This window comes from Pholcus phalangioides, unplaced genomic scaffold (genome assembly GCF_987345545.1).
Source record: "Pholcus phalangioides strain wild (caught in Gottingen) unplaced genomic scaffold, Ppha-v1.0 ptg000007l_1, whole genome shotgun sequence".
Taxonomy (NCBI): domain Eukaryota; kingdom Metazoa; phylum Arthropoda; class Arachnida; order Araneae; family Pholcidae; genus Pholcus; species Pholcus phalangioides.
The window spans coordinates 44,334,420-44,352,460 of record NW_028301600.1 but is presented as its reverse complement, the minus strand read 5'-3'; the positions used below and the strand labels follow the sequence as shown (position 1 = coordinate 44,352,460).

The following is an 18,041-nucleotide window of genomic DNA, read 5'->3' as shown; positions in this document are numbered from 1 at the left end:
ATGTGGTATAATAAATCTACTGTTGGTAGATTTCGCTTTACCCACGGTAAACTACGATGAGACTTGCCACATTACAACCCCCTGAACCCCTGTATGGTTGATAGCACATACCGTAGTAAATCCGTTGGAAAATGAATTATTTGCTGCTGGTGAAGTGCTATTGTGCACTCTCGACAAGTACCTCTAATGCCTTTGCTATCGCGATTCGGCTACACATTGTATAACCAAAAATGCTTGTTTGGGTGTTTTATATCACTTCTCAAAGTTTTCCCATGAATTTAGAATCACCACGTACATTCTATAGAATTTCAAGGAAGAAACTTTAATCTAATGAACACAAAATGACAATGCAAAAATGAGAATTTTCACTCATGAAACTTTATTTTTTTAAATATAATAAAATATTTTTTTTCATTGATTCTTTACAGTATGATGGTAAAAACATAAATGCTTACAGTTTTACAAATAAAATGATTGCGAATATTGCACTGTGAAAAATAGATGACGCCATCCAGATTATTTCAGTGAGGATTTGCATTTGCAAGAACCCATAATAAAATTTAAAAATTATCAGTTTTATATTTTTATATTGATTATTGTTATGTGGCATCACGTATTTTTCATCCAACAAAAAACACTTTTTTTATATTTTGGGTAAAATAACAAACGGTATGTTCACAAACAAAGAATATAACAATTAGAATAATAAACACACATTTTTTGGTTGGGGAATAATGCGTGACATACGTGTTTCTAACGTTCCAGAATGTTCTATGAGGGCCACCACATTTCATTTTGCTTTTTCAACCATACATTAACGTAGGTAACAACAATCTTGTATTGATTATAATAGTCTCGTATCACTGCGTTCGTGTCAGTTAGGAGTTGTGAAAATAAATGTCTTCGTAAAAATTTTATCGCTATTATGACGAGTTTTCACGATAGTCTTAATATACCTATATCTCTTTTGGTTCGCTGAAACATGCCAATTTTTAGGTACAATAATATGCACTCGTATACACCATACATCGCTTTTTATCCCCTCATTATTCCTCTGTTCCAAACAGCACTGGTTGTTGGTGTTGGATATTTTTGTTGTGCGTGTTGCAGGGCTTGTAAAAAATACCGGGTTGATTCGCGTTGGATGGTGATGTATATGGTTATTTCATTAAGGTTTCTGTTGTTTTTTACGTATGGCTGAAAGGCGTGAGATACGGAGGCACGGTATGTTGACCGAAATGTTGCGGTGCTGAAGACAGAACCGAGTATGGTATGGCTGTCGTGGCCGGTAGATAAGGCAATTGATTACTAAAGAGAAATCCAGTGGCGTAGGAAGGAGATGCTGCGTATGAATTCGGCAGACTTGTGGTTTGAGAAGGAGGATGCGTCGGACTATTTGCGTCCATACCGGGGTTTTGTTTTTTCCACTTGGTTCGACGATTCTGGAACCAAATCTTGACTTGCGTCTCCGTTAGTCTCAAGGATAGTGCCAGATTGAGTCTTTCACAAACGGACAGATAACGCGTCGTCTTAAATTTGTTTTCGAGTGCCACTAGCTGCTCATAGGTGAAAGCTGTCCGAGCACGTCGTGGCTTACCACCTTTGTGATCTGCCATCGAGGATTTCTTTTTCTTATTCGATTGACTACCGCTTGCCGAACAAGGCATTTTGTCACAGCTGCTGGAGTCCTTGTCTCTGGATTCTTCATCGCCGGACAGGCAACTGAGTCCGTTGGAAGTGTTCGGCAAACCGTCGTATTTCGAAGAGCTATGGATTTGATGATCATCTGCCACTTCCAATACATCTGGAGATGGAGATATCGAATCGGTTGCTAGAATTGAAAGAAATAATTGGAATCATTAAATTTGATCGAACAATATTGAAAATAGTTTTCGCACCTCATAAATTTCTAATGGGCACAATATGAACTAAAAAAAAGTTTGTATTTTAAGCGTAAAAAAAAGACGAGTAGCATTTCAGGGGGGGGGGGGGTTAACCCTCTACGGTTCATTCCCTTAAAAACACATTAAAAAAAATTGCAAAAACAATTTGGCACTATTAGCATATTTTTGATTGAAAATGTACACATCAACACACTTATTTAATTAATTATATAGTGAATTTTTAATTATCTAAAATAGTTAATTAAGGGTACTGAAATCGATTTTTCAAAATGACTTTGAAATTCTGAAATTTTGCAGAAATTTTTATTCAATACGTGTTTGCATAAAATGACCCTCGAACTTGGACATCTGACCATTCGTTAGAGTTATATGAATTTTTAAAGTCTAAAAAAATAAATACGAATTTCAAAAATCGGAATTAATTTTTTTTAATTATTCCCATTGGTCAATCGCTAAATAAGAGGTTCATTTTACTAGCACTTATTTTGATAGAATAAATTAATCCCCCCCCCCCCCTGTGCTTGCGATTGACTCGAAATCTTTTGTATTTGATTTACAATTGGATGAAATATTTTCTTAAGCCATTTTTGAAATGGCAACTTCAGGCGTCGTGAAGATGTACTACTTAAGGGTAAAAGTTTTCCTTCACTGCCATCTATAAATTGATAAAATCTTGCTTAGCGTAGTTGAATAGTTGTTAACTGGAATTTTGTTTCAGATTCCCCCATTTTGGTGCAATTTCATGAATCTCTGAACACGTGAAATTTCAGCAACCCTAAAAAAAAGACCGACAAATAATCAACTCTTTCTAGATGAAAAAGTATTGTATTTCCATAGCCATATTTTGCACTGAAATGACACTAAAAGATGTACTCTGTAAAATACCAAAGAGGGAGAAAAAATCATTTTTTTGGTATAATGGGTTTTTTCTGATCATGTATATTCAAATATACACTGAACCATAGAGGGTTAATACGGAAATGAACTAATCTCAGTGGATATACCAATATCCAAAGATAGGCTTTCCAACAACAATTTTATTTTACACTGCGTATGTTTTTTTTAGTGTGAAAAGAGGGAGAAAAAGCAATTTTGAAGATGTCACGATTTTATTCACGCTCTGGTAGGTATCGAGTCAATTCCTGAGCGAGAGAGTCGATATCAGAAACAGGAGAAAGAGGAATGCACCATCATCCTACACTTAAAAAGACCATTAGTGTCCTTTGGAGTATAATAATACACTCTATAACAGCGTCACGCCAGATTCCTCTAACTTTTCGTGTTCCGTTTCATTCTCCTTACGTCAACAATTTTCATATAAACACGAAATTCACTAATATTCGAAGAGTTTCCATGCGTTGAATTTTGTGGGTCTCTTAATGGATTTATAAAATCATGAAAAAAATTAGCTTACAATCATATCTCCAAACGACCACCACAAGAAGAAAATATGGTCTAAAGGGGAGGGCATGGGGCTAATAAAAGTGTAGAAACAATGTGTTAGATAACGTTGGCCTGTGATTGAGGTTGAAGAATACTCAACTCGGTTCCAGCAGGGATCAATGGTAGCAAATTCTTCTATCTTTAAAATGAAGCTTATAAAACCATGGCATTATACGCTTCGTTAATTAAAGTAGATCATATACAATTAATAATATGTACAGGATGGTTATGAATAAACTGATACTATTCATGTAGCGCTCATTCTGATGGAGATATTCTGATGAAACTTGGTATATAGGACATGAAGACTATGGGGAAAAGATTCTATAGAAACAGATAGTTCAATTTTTGACCACTAGGTGAAAAGTGGCGATTTTTATCGCCTTTTCATCTTTTTTCCCCATGGTCCAAATGATGTATGCACATACAAAGTTTCAATAAAATACGTCCATCACAACGAGCGCTACATAGGTCGGAGTAGTGTCAGTATAATTCATTGGGCGTATTTCATTGGAAAAATTGAGCTTTCATAAACATGCAAGGAAACATTATTCACATCCATCTGATACACATAAATATCTACCAAGATATTTATGTATATAAATATAATATATAATTTAATATTATATACTTTCGATAAACGTCTTTCGTTCGCCTATTGCCGCTCTGAAGTTATTAAAAAAGCCAAACAAGCCAGAAGGGCCCTTAGCAAAATTTGCAGGCGCAATACGGCCCTCTCTCTATCAACAACAAACTCATTTTGTATAAATTTATTGGTCGTCCTACATTATTTTACGCAGCTCGTGCCTGGATGTATGCTAAAAATCCTAATATTATTGCTCTTGACGTTTCCAAAACGTAATTCCGAAGTGTTACGTTTCGGAATAGTATAGTCAATATCTTTTGATATATAGTTTAGATAGGGCGCGGTAGCCCAGGTCGATAAGATACTCGCCTAAAGTACCAAAGGATGTTTAGAGGTGTCGCGAGTTCCATACCCGGTGCGTCCTTGTCAGAAAACTTTCCTGACACGGGTACAACAGAGACGGCGACATGGCCGCAGAAAAAATTGCTACCGCAGAGAGTCCCCCATCGAGGGGTTAGCACACCAACCTCTCGATGAGTATAAAAACAAGCCTGCCGTTCGGAATCGGCAATAAATTGTAGGTCCTGGTTTAATTAGCCCTCGTGGGCAGAAAATGACCGTGGTGCGACAAAAATGATCAATAATTTAGATATATATTCGATGTCTATATTTTTTATGGGCATCTTTTTTCAGCCACCTCGTTGGGCGTTTTGGGTGTTGTGGCCTTTGTATTTTATGTAAAGGGCGTCCCTAATTAAAAGACCCTATTTTAAAGTAACCTACAGGCGAAACCAGTCATCAGAAAAGTGTGAAATTTTGTGGAGGACTTCATGAAGTGATGGGAATTTGTTTCAGAGGCAAAAAATTAGTTGCACATGTCGCCACGAGAGGGCGTTTCACTTTCAATACCCGTAGTAAACATGTAAATTTATGTGACGCCACGCAGTAGATGTTATAAAACCTAGAAACATTCACGGAGATCTTGTTTCTCAATGTGTTTGCTACTCACAATAACGATAAGTTTACGAGATCGTGCTTTCTTGGTCAAATTGTTTTACCAAAACAGCAATTCCGCAGTAACTGCTCTACGGAAATATCGGACTTGGAAGTGAATTCGAAAATCTGCAATGAATGTTAAAAACCTTCTGAGTATGATAATGAATTTTGAAACCACAGGATCGCTGGCTGTTCGTCCTGGAAGAGGAAGAAAACCCATTTCTATAGCCGCAGTGCAGGAGGTTTCGCTTCAGGTGGAAGAGGACAGAGCTTCAAACTCTCGTGGTAGGTTCCAGAAGTGTCAGGCATGTAGCACGGGTAACTTCTGGTGTAAAAATGTACATCCAGCCACATTTCTAAATTTTTCGCCATCTTGATGAAGTGAGAGGATTCTTAAATTGTCATCATCCCTACTCTCTTATACCTTCCATGGCTTCAATGCACTACTGCATTCAATTTGCAGAGCGATGATGGAGGGAGTATGAACTGTTCAAGTCTCATCTACGGCACCCCGATATACGAATGAAGGTTCAAGGTTCCAGGTATTTCATTGAAACTTGGTATATACGTTATTTGGACCATGGGAAAAAACATAACTGCGATGATAAAAAAAAAAGCTACTTTATCATCTGATTGTCAAAAATTGAACCATTTTTTTAATTGAATCTGTCTTTTCCCCATGGTCCGTACCAAGTTTCAATACATACGTCTGAGTAGCGTCAGTTTATTTATAACCACCCTGTATTACTGGAACATTATTGGCTTTTTAGAAGAAATTCATCATGTAAATGTGGAACATAAAAATCCGTTGTTACATATCAGAGAGAGAGAGAGACTAATAAAAAATAAGCTGGTGTAAAAAATCTTGAAGAAAAAATTCATCTTTTATTCGAAAAATACTATTTCAAGTCCTGTAGAAATATTTTACCTAGCTTCACTACTTTTTATAGAATACTAAAAAATCGGAATCGAAAAAAAAAAAAATCTTTTTTTCCCCCTCCCGTTTTTTTATGGCTGTTTTCGCTCCACGTAAAGCGTACACTTGAGAATAGGTTTGACGGTAGCCTATTGGCGAACTTATATGTATATATAAAATAAATCCAAGTAGTGCTTTAGTGCTCCTCTTAAATCGTACAAAACCGGGCAAAAGATTACCAGAGACTGACTGATTCAGCGCTATATAAGGAATGGTAAGAAAGAAGAAGAAGGAAAGAAGCATGCGTGGAATGCGATCATCTCGAGAGTTTTCTTTAGAAGAATGCTTGAACAGAATTAAAAGGCATTCAAACACATACGAGGATTACTGCTCGGAGGTAATTTCCTTTCCTTACACGACTTGAAATAAATGGTTTGAATTAAATTTAACCTCTTTTCTGAGGTGATGTTCGCGTTCGATTTCTCGCGCCAAAGGCCTCTTTTCTCCGCTCTTTGCTTAACTCTTTGCTAATTTTTCTTATGTCTCTTTCCGGTTAAACTCCTTTATTTTCTTTACTAAAGCCCTTGTTAAACTTTTAAGAATACCACCGCATCATGGAACATGAGCCTCTTTCGTTTCCGGATTCTCTTCTTCCAATTTAAAACATTTATATAGTCGGATCATTTTACTTTCTTTTTTTTTTTTTTTGGTTAATATTTTTACTCTTTTTTTCTGCAACTTAATTGTTTGAATTCCTGACTTTTATCACTTGGATACTTTTATAGAGATTTTGACTTCACACAAAATCTCTAAACGGCTTGGATCAATACATATCGCTTCATTAGTGGAAAAAGTCAAAACTCAAAAAATATATATATTTTAAGATTTATATTAAACTCTGATCGAAAAGGAGGAGCTTATTTTCAAAATGGAACATTTTGACTTTTTTTGAAATGCATTTTTAACGGTTTCTGAATCTTTGGACTGAGTTCTGGGCGATAGACTATGTAGAAATCTCAAAAACGTCTCACATATCAAATTTTCAAAAGATTCCTTCATTTATCCAAATTTGTTCCAGGATAGCGACTAGATTGGAATGTGGTCAAAGACCCATAGCGATCATGGTCTACATTTGATGCTTTCACATTGGGAATTCTTATTGCTCCTCTCTCAGTCAGGGCTACCTAGGCACTGTTTCACTGAGCTCGTGAAATATCAAAACGTAATAGAGGGATCGTGGGTAAATAAACTTAAACAGATTAATATAGATAATTCACTCTGGCTATCCAGGCATATAGGGCATGGATAACGTAGTTCAGACCTCGCCTTCTATTCTTAGTGCAACTACCCGAATTGATACCTCCATTTCAGATTATTACAACCGAGAACGACACTCAGCAAAAAGTACTATATCAGTTATGAACGTCCTATATTGCCACAGAATTACCTGTCTCGTTGGATACCTATAGCGGCTATTAGAATGATGTGTCGCCTTCGTCTAGATCCAGAAATATTGGTTGTTCCTCACCTGTGTTCCTTCTTCTTCGACCAAGAAAGAAGTTGCTTCTTTTGTCTAGACTCCAACACTCTATTAACGACTTTTTCCATATTTTGTTTGAATGCTGATTTTTTTACCGAGCAAAGAAATGAATTCCTAAAACACTTCGTTGACTGTGAAACAGATAGAAATAACTTTTCTCTCATTCTTAACTGTCCCACGTCGTAAGTCTTTAATAGTCTTTTTAAGTACACAAAATCCATCGTAAAAATTATACATTTTATTGACCTTAACGATTAAATAGGCTGTTGGTCTGTACAAGGCCGATCTGGAACGAATAATTTACTTATTATATTCACAGTTTCCAAATAAAATTATCCATATACTATTTGTGTCTAATGGTATGCCATCTCTTGTAGAAACACAATTTGTCACACAAAGTTTGAGTGATTGATTGATAAACTTTTAAGAATACCACCGCATCATGGAACATGAGCCTCTTTCGTTTCTGGATTCTATTCTTCCAATTTAAAACATTTCTATAGTGGTATCATTTTAGCTTTTTTTGGTAAATATTTTTACAATTTTTTTTTCAATTTAATTAATTGTTTGAATTCCTGACTTTTATTGCTCGGAGGATACTTTTAAAGATTTTGATTTAAAACAAAATCTCTGAAAACCTTGGTTCAATACATATCGCTTCCAGTCGTGGAAACAGTCAAAGCACTAAAAAAATTTATTTTTAAGATTTTTTTGATAACCTTTGATCAAATCAGGAGCTTATTTTCAAAGCAGAACATTTCCATTTTTTTCGAAATGCACTTTTCAACGGTTTCTGAATCTCTGGGGGATGAGCTCTGTCGGATTACACAGCGGAGTTTATTCAAACGAGAGTATTTTTGGTTGAAATTACAATGTAAAATTGGTAGTTTTTCCACCAAAAACGGAACATATCCATCGTGTTCATTCACTTCGGTATTTTTCATTCAAAAGGAAACATAACAAAGCGGCGTGATAGGATTTGGCGCTGGATCATGCCAAATCCTATTGGCATGAAGGGAGTTTTTTTTTTAAAGGCACATTTTTCTTCAGAAGCATTTTCAAAGTCGTATTTTACAGTAGAACATCTAAATCAATGATATCCATGGGATCGAATTTTATCCACTAACGAGGAGTGTCTGTTAATGGATAGTAAAATTACTGAGTCTCGTCGATGTAATTAAAAAAGTTCCCGTTAGTGGAGGTGTCCGTTATAGGATGGTCCACTGTAGAATGATCGTGTTTCTTATTTTACCCACGAGAGAATAGTAAGAGTATCTGCTTTAGCTACGTGAAACCTTCTGAAATCAACAGGTGACGTAGAAATTTCCAATATTTCAAACTTAACCAGCCCCAATTTTAATAAAAAGTTCAAACACATTTCCACCATAATTTTCTTTCAAAACGGAACATTTCCGAAATTTAAATGTAGACAACTCCCTTAAATATGGATCAAGAAACATATCATTTAAATATTCTTATACCACTCCCGTAAGCTACCTTTTGGGTTATTTTTTACTTTTGTAAAATAGCCCATTCCGGAGAAAAATGTTTGTTTTTACTGCTACTGTAAATTTGGTAATTGCGCAAATGTTTCTTTCTGAAAATAAGCTCCTCAAATATCCCATTAACCGCTAATTAAAACACTTCTTTGCACTAAAATATCTGCAATATTTACAATAAATATAAACAGGTAAAATAACAAAATCTCTTAATCCCAACATTGAAACCCTTAATTTTTGGAAATTGTGATTTCGTAAGTTCAACGATATTTACTCTGATGATGTATCTATCTGTTAGGGATCGATTCATTTTACGATATTATTTATTCATTTATTCACCGTTACACATTTCAACAACAGAAATATATCCAACTGAAGTTGGAAGGAAAAGAAAAAAATAAATACATATATGAAAACACTGAACAAAAGATTAATGGAACGTGGACATGAATTATGTAGTTTTTAACAGACTATTTTAAACCAAAATCTCTCTAGCAATAATAAAAATCAATTTTTGATGAAGAAATGAAATTAATTAACCCTAGCGAATTAGATTAGCTCTAATTGCAAATACTAGTAAGTTACTTGAACTGGTATATCAAAAAAAATTCTCGATAGCTCAAAGTTTTCTGTTTGATCACGTTTACGTAACGTGAATATAATCATAAAATGAGTGAAAGGTAAAGTTGTTTAAATCTAAATTAGTTAAAAACTATATGGAAAAAGTTCTTTCATTGATGCTAACTTGCTTCCAGCATTTCATTTCAAATCTACCTTGTCAAACCTTTATACATTCAGATTTTATTGCCATACTATGGCTTACTATTTAGAGCCCATTCCAATAGAATGACAAATACAATTATGCAAGAACCCAAACATACTGACCAACTATTGATGCGCCAACTATTCAACTACCAAGTGAATATTTTATGCATCGTTTATTATATTAAGGTGTGAAAATAGAGAATCTCAGAAGTGAGAAAATATTAAATGTCCATATAATAATTTAATCGAACTTAATGAATTAAGTATAAATAGAGAAAGCTCTCTCTCAACATCTTGAAAAGTAAAAACATTTGTTAAAGGAATAATAAAACAAAAACTAGTCCATAACTAACTTCATACTACAAAAAAAAAAGTATATTAGAAACTATCACTGCTTATTCAAGTTTGCTTGCTCCTAGCAGACTTCCTTGGCAATATTGGAAAATGCTAGTCATTGTAACGACCGTTCAGAATATGCTTTAAACTGTTCGTTTGATCAATCTAAGTATGCATGAAGAGACAAAAACAATTAAATGAATGAAATGCTAATGGACGCAACTTATGTACAATTTCGTAGTATTAGTATGTAAATAAAAGAAAACTTCGGCTGTGAATACGGAATTCGGTCCGATAAGGGAATGATTAGTGTATGAAAAATGACTCAAATATCTAGAACAGTATATTGGCATGACTATTATTATACGATTATGAAACACGATTAAAAATCAAAGGAAGTCGAACAAACCTGCCCTAGGCGAATTTCACTTCCTGAGCGATAAGAGTGTAGACCTACTGCACGTGATGCAAATGACAAACTGATGCCATAAAATAGCTAGAATTTAGACAGCATTTACTTACCGGAAATTAACACATTAATTTTCGAATCGCCCCCTGCTAGTAAAAATGTAGATTTTTAACAATTTAATAATTGTCAAAAAGAATACACAACAATAAGCTGGAGAGAATGAATAACAGAGTAAAAATGTAATCGGATAAACAATATGAGTTATTCACTTAGCAATAGTTATCATTAACAATAAATATCAACATTAAAATCATTTTGCTGGTTTTTAACATTTGCGTTATACGAAAAAAATTCTTTTTTCAAAGTTTGTATTTTGTTTCCAAGATTTTAAAATCAAATTTTAATGGAGTCCCTTTGAATTTATTTTTTAAATGAGAAAAATAAATAAGGGCGATTTCATTTAATATGCGTCTAATTGTAAGAACAGCAATTTGTCAGGATTTTCGTTTCGCTCCCTCTCTATCTCTTGAGTCACAAAAAATAAATGAGAAAATTACCAGTGACAATTCTTAATTGTCTTCTAAATTAAAGCATTTTTTGTTGCAAAGAAAGGTTCTACGGCAGTGTAATTGGCAATAAACATTAAAACTGTTTAAAATCGAATTCCACCCGATGGTTGTTAAACCCCATTTTTTTCTCATGTAATATTAATGTAAAAGTTTAAAAAAATTAATTGCTTTGAAGCATTTCACAGAACAATTCTAGAGGAAGAAAAAAACAACAACAAAGTTTTAGGCTATTACGTTGAATATAATAATTTTTTGCAGCAACGTTTTAATATACAGTATTTAGTCTGAGTCTTATGAATGTAAAAATAATTATTTTCAAAAAACTGTATGTTTCTTCGTGATATCCATCGTAATAAATGCGTATCGAGTTATTTAGTAGCTGTTGCGTCTCTTTATTGTGATCTATCGCAAGTCGAGGAATCACCGTTTGGTACAGTCTGAAGATCGATTGATCGATCTTGACCAAAATCGAAACCAAATCGCTTGGGGCTTGGCTGCTAATTACATTTGTCTCAAATGGAAAGACGAGCGGATAGTACAAGGAAGGGAGATTATGGGAGGCTAGAAAAGGGCGAAGGAAATGAAAAGGGAATCGCCCTTTTCTCTTCTCAACTCCGCCTTTACCGTATGTAAGGGAGGGCATTGAGGCGGAGCCTCAGCTTACAAATGGCTTTGGCTTCTATCCTAACATTTAGGTTAGATGATAAAAGCGAATCAACAGTTCCACACAGGCAGGCTTAAGTAGTCGTTTGTGTTGTGTTGCGTGCATCATCATCTCGCACGTGACAACACCCTCTTTCCAGAGACTTACGGAAAAATATAAACTTGACTTTATTAGTCCTATAAATAGGCCTTTAACATGTAGGGTAACCTTGAGCTTAAACAAACTTAACGATCACTTATGGCCGCCATCTTTGCACGAAACAACGAATACAAAAAACATAAAATTTTTACTCTTGGGCCCGCATCGTACTCTATAAAAAGCTCTATAAACGTTTTTTGTAAGAAACTTGAAAAATCAACCAGTAAGCGTATTGGTTACACTCGAGCAAATGTAACCAATAGGCTTATTGGTTGTTGTTTTTTTTAAAGTTGTGCGTGAAAGATCTTTTATAAAACTTGAAAAATACAACCATAAGCTTATCGGTTGCATTCACTCCAATGTAGTCAATACGCTTATTGGCTGTAGTTTTCAAGTTTTATAAAAGAACTTTCATGAAATTTTTACAGTGTAAGGCCGGGATTACACTATAAAAGTTTTCTAAAAGTGCTTTTATAAATTTTGAAAAATTCAACCAGTAAGATTATTGGTTGCATTTGCTCAAATGTAACCGATGCGCTTATTGGTTGCATTTTTTGAGTTTGATAAAAAAACTTTTATCAAAATTTTATAGTGTAATACCGGCCTAATACCGACTTCAGTGTGCGAACATGGTGCTGCGAGTCGGAAGAAGAATCGGAAACCAGCGTGCACTATTTGTCCATATCTTTACACTATAAAAGTTGATAAATATTTTATAAAACTTGGCATATGCAACCAATAAGCTTATTGGTTACATTTGAGAAAATGAAACCAATAAGCTTATTCATTGCATTTGTTCAGTTTTATAAAATAATTTTTATAAAGCTTTTATAGTGTGCTATCGGCCTTACAAACATTTGACTGAAATGAAAATTTCGGATACCTATACTGAGTGTTTACTGTAGGTTATACTAGGGCTGGTCCGATTAATTGTTGATCGCAGATCAATGCTCGGAGAAAAGTTGGGAAAGAAACAGCATAAACTAACAGACAACGCTTCTTTCCCTCGTTTATACTTCAAGTTACTACCTCGTTATCATGTTTTCTCCGATATATTTGAATTAAAATATCTCAGAGAACATTGCACTTAGAAACGTGGAATATTTTTATTGGCCCCAGGAGAGACAGGAGAACAGCTTTATAATTAGGTTTTTAAAGGGCATTGTGTCCGTATAAAAAAGTTAACTTTTACATTTTAATAACCCTTTAAGATCGAATTTGATCGATCGTGCGGGTGAAATACTTAACAAACATTCATGTTTTCAAAAATTTCCTGGTCGTAAAGGGTCATCTATGTAACCCCTTGCGACATGAATGACATATCCGAGTTCTACACGTTATTTAGACACTTTTTCTAACTAGAAGTATGCCTCCAAGATCAACGGTTCGCTAGTTAAATGCGACAAGGGGAATTATGGTCTCCCCTGTATAGTTACCACTACTACGTTTTTACAACAACGGTATAGTTTACAAGAACTAGCGAAGGCAAGTACCCAGGTGGGTTTGAAAATGAATCTGCAAAAGACTAAAGTTATGTTCAACTCATAGATGAATGCTAAAAACACCAATCGTATTAATGTTTTGGATAAATAGGGAATATAAAAATCAAACTGTCCTATCTATAGGACGCTGAGGCCTATAGGTAAGCAATAAAATATTATTCATTAAATTTTATTTTTAAAATACCTGAAAGTTCATTGAATAACCGAAAAAAAAATTTAATTCCTTGCGTTCGCACATCACACATTCTCCATTAATACCTTCGTTACATTAGAGAAATGCATTTCCTTGCACTATCTATGTATACCTGGGACAAAATATTACCATGGACAATAGAATCATTAACGAAATAAACACAAGAATCAGGATGAGATGAAGCACACTTTCGGTAAAAACTGTGTAATTCTGAAGAGCAACATGCCATTATACCTGAAAAGAAAACCAGTGTGAGCTACCAGCACTTATTTATGGAGCTGAAACATGAACACTTACAAGCAAGACGATACAAAGGCTACAGACAACACAAAGGAGCATGACAAGATGTATGTTAGGCATTACAAGGAGAGACAGAATTATTTGGATAAGAAGCAACACAAAGATATATGATATCATGGAAATAATTAAACGTTTAAAATGGAAATGGGCTGGACATATTGCAATAATACAGGACAACAACCCCGAACTGTGTTAAACTTCCAAGAAGGTGTCCCCAAATGTATTGATGAGATCCGAAAAGTGACTGGAGTCAACTGGAAGGCAAAAGCATCAGAGTAAAATGGAAAAATTTAGAAGAGATTTTCATTCAGCAGTCGATTGAAAATGGTCGGTGATGACTACGTTTGTTACACATGTTTAGGGTCTAAAAATATTCGATTAAAGTTCTATTAATCAGTCAATTACTCGATGGAAAGCTTTTGATTAGTCAGTTAAAAATTGTAATCAATTTTCCAGCCCTACTGTTACACTTTCTTTCAAGAGGCGAACAAAAATAAAAATTACGGCCCACCGGGCCGTAAAATAGTATAGGGGCTGTTAAAACGGGATTAAAATCCATTAACTATGTACACTTCATCTTACTTTTAACAGCATAACAAAGCCTGATCTTAAAATTACATCAGTTTACATCTAAATGTAATTATTTGCAAACCCATATGTATCATATTCATTAACATTCACAGCATAGGCCCCACTGGGGGGGGGAGGCACACAAGGCTCCGGGATGAATTTTAATAATATGTTATTGCTTTTTAAAATATTTTTTAACTATAGAAGGGTCCGGGAAATGTCCCGGGCCTGGGAGCCCGGCAACATTATGTGGGGGAGGGGTGCATTACCCTCGTATACAGATATTTTAGAGCAATGATTTTCAAAAGGTGATCTGTTGAGGGGTTCCACGAAATGCGTAACTCCGGGTAATTGAAAATCCCTGTTTTATAACATTGGTTTCCAATTCGTACTCTGCGAAACACCACGGTTACGCGAGAGCTTTTTTGGGGTTCCGCAGTAACAAAACTTGGTGTTGTAATAAAAAATATATATAATGAACAAATACTTGTTTCGGTTCAAAGCAAATTTTTTTTGTTTAGTAGAACATTCCATAACCACGCGGCTTCTACGCTAAAACTAAAATATTCGAAACCTCTATTCTGGAGGGCAGCTAAATTGTTTTTGCACTGGTTTGAGCCCGGTTTTGTGTTATAAGTAATGGAAATTATCTGTTCAATGAATTTCATTATATTATGTAAAGAATTATTTTTGATGAGGTATATTTGTTACTGTCTAAATAGGCTTTTCTTTCTTCCAAATAAGCAATCATTTATCTGTAAACAGAAATAATTAGTTTTGAACTTTCTTAAAAACTAACAAATAAAACCTTGTTTTCGAAATTGAGAATAAAGAGAATCTCATTTAATGTCTTTAATTGGAGTTGAGGGCCGAAGTCATCGTAAAATGCAATCGTTTAGTTGTTTTCTGTGTGTTCTTTTTTGACATGGAACTTTGACACCATTGAGATGAATGTGATATGCTGTTCAAGTAAAAAAAAAACCCCTATTTTCCGAGACGAGGGAATCGAGACAAGAATTTCTTTGTGAAATGTAGATCTTATCGATCCCCAACGACACGAGCTAGTAGTAGCATACTACTATGTATACAGAGCCAGAAGTAATAATAATAAAGAAAAACTTCTCCAAGTACTTGAAAAAATACTTAAATAATTAGTATTTACCGCAAAGGAAGTCTCTAGAAATCCGAAGATTCATGATTGCGAGTTCATTTCAATTTTAGGCTGTGTTTAGAGTGAATGACACATGACTATCGAACAAACAATGAGTCGATTATACTTAGAAAAGCTTGTGCAGACCTTCTTATAATTAGTTTACTTTAACTTCTTTCTTTTGGGTTACGTCTTCCGAGAATGGGATCTTGATGCAGTAACATGCAACAAACTGGTAATTCTGAATGACAGCCAATACCAAGACTAATGTGTTTATACTAGTCTGACGTATTCAAAATATCATACGGTAAACGTCTCGACTTGCGAGACATGCAAGTTGCGCGAGCGAGGAATTCGATTTACGAGCTTGAAACTTATGAGAAAAAGCTCACTCAGCGCATGAAATTTAGCCGAAGTTGAACAGCATTTGATTGCAGAGGGCGCTGTGTACTGTATTTGTCTTGTCAGCAAGAGTAACTTTATTCTACATACAGGGTGTCCTGTAAGTCCTAATGAGGCCTTTATCTCATCAACCGCCCGTCGTAAAGGAATGGCTTCAATTTAACAAAATGCTCAAAACGTGTTCAAAAATCCCCCGTACTAGTTTCGAGAGTGAAAATACAACTTCCCAAAATGAAAAATTTTGGGAAAGATCACTAACCATCTCAAGGTGATCCCTCTGGGCAGTTAGCAGTCATGTCTGTCTGTCTGTGCCAAAAATTATAATTATGAAGTTATTGCCCCGTCTCTCCTGAGGCTAACAAAAAAATTTAACGTTTCTAATATTATCTGAGAGATTTGAGTTCAAAAATCGGAGAAAAGTTGGGAAAGAACAGCATAAACTACCGCGGACGACGCTTCTTTCCCTCATTTATGCTGTCCTTTCCCATTTTTCTCTGATTTTGAATTCAAATACCTCAGCGAATATTGCAGTTTGAAACATGATTTTTTTGTTAGCCTCACACACACAGTAGAGATAAGGCAACAACTTTCTAATTGGAAGTTGGAGGACGGTGTAAAAATTTAGATTTTTTTTTTAATTTTGTGAGAAACTATATTTTCACTTTTAGAAATGGTACCGGGTGATTTCTGGAAACGGTTTGAGCATTTTTTTAACTGGAATCATTCCCTACGACGAGCAGTTGATGGGATATAGACTGCATTAGGATTTACAGAACACCCTGTAGAATGAATGCATTGTGCTTTACAATACTAATGAATTTATATTAGGGCTGGTTCGCTAATCAATTAATCAAATCAGTTAATCAGTCAGTTGTAAATCGCTGTTAAAAATTTTAGTTGAGATGATCAACTCAATCAATCCGATTAAAATTTTCATTAAAAGTTTACAATTTAACAACAGATTTTTATTTGGCGAAACCGATTAGATTTCTGAAATTATGTTCTTTGTTGTATGTGACCATGTTCAAAAACATTTGAGTCAATATTTTGGGGGCATGTGGAAATATACAACTAGATTCAATATATACTGGTGATGATTTCAGTTTCAAATTGAGTTTGATGGGAATTCTAGCAGACAGGACCATTTTCAACACGTTTTACCAGGAAAAGTCACTACTTCACCAACTCTGGCCACATCGCAATTCACTGCCATTAATGAGATGGGCGCAACAAAAAATTGCTATCGCAGTGAGTCCCCCATCGAGGGGTTAGCGCACCAACCTCTCGATGAGTATAAAAACAAGCCTGCCGTTCGGAATCAGCAATAAATTGTAGGTCCCGGTCCAATCAGCCCTTGTGTGCAGAAAATGACCGTAATGCGACAAAAATTATCAATGATTAATGATATGGGTTGGAAATGAAGGCGCTGTCTATTGGTGGTTGCCTCAAGTTCGTTAGGGAAAATATCTTATATACATCCTCCCTCGGGTTAGAACCCAGGACCGTGACAGCAACCTTCCAGGTGGTAGACGAGCATCTTAACAACACGCCACTCTGGTGCAGGAAAAAGTCATTGAGATATCAGCATTCCAGCCTTTAAAAATTCTGTTTTAGAAAATTACCACACAACAAACGTACTGAGTAGTAGCGTTTGTATCTGTAATTGGCAGGTTGTAATGAAGTCATCCATTATTCGGTAAAACACTAGCTGCAGCGGGAATTACCAGTGTGTGAAACTGGTACCATAATCATTGCTCCTGAAAAAGATCAGTAAGCCGCGGAATAAAGAAAAGGCTGAGTAAAAGTTAGCTTGGAATTTTGAGAAAGGAGAAATTTTGTAAATGAGACATAATAGTCAACCCTCGGTTTACGATCGTCTTGGTATGCGAAAAGTTCGGTTTACGACCAACAAAAAAATTAATGATGACAAATGAGATGACAAACGCTCAAAACGGTGTGAAGAGAACGGCCGGAGCATATTTCAGAAGTTTGAGATTTCAATGATTTTTTCGACAGAATTTGGTTGAAGAGTTATATTTCATCAGAGTAAAATTCCCGTCACCAAATACGGCTCCTCTAATCCATCCCATGGATAAGCAGGTCATTTCAAGCTTCATGAAGCTCTGGCGAAAAGAACTTCCCAAAATGTTTTTCAATAA

General features: G+C 35.2%; 1 protein-coding gene across 1 annotated transcript in view; it reads right to left on the bottom strand.

Annotated features, from left to right (window-relative positions):
- Positions 1 to 420: 420 nt before the first annotated feature.
- The window catches only part of LOC149085342 (NK1 transcription factor-related protein 1-like), a 33,581-nt gene continuing 15,960 nt past the window's right edge, over positions 421 to 18,041 (bottom strand). The window contains exon 2 of the mRNA XM_089233946.1: positions 421 to 1,831. Within this exon, the coding sequence (XP_089090072.1) occupies positions 1,188 to 1,831 (644 nt within the window). The 3' untranslated portion in view covers positions 421 to 1,187. The remainder of the gene's footprint in view (positions 1,832 to 18,041) is intronic.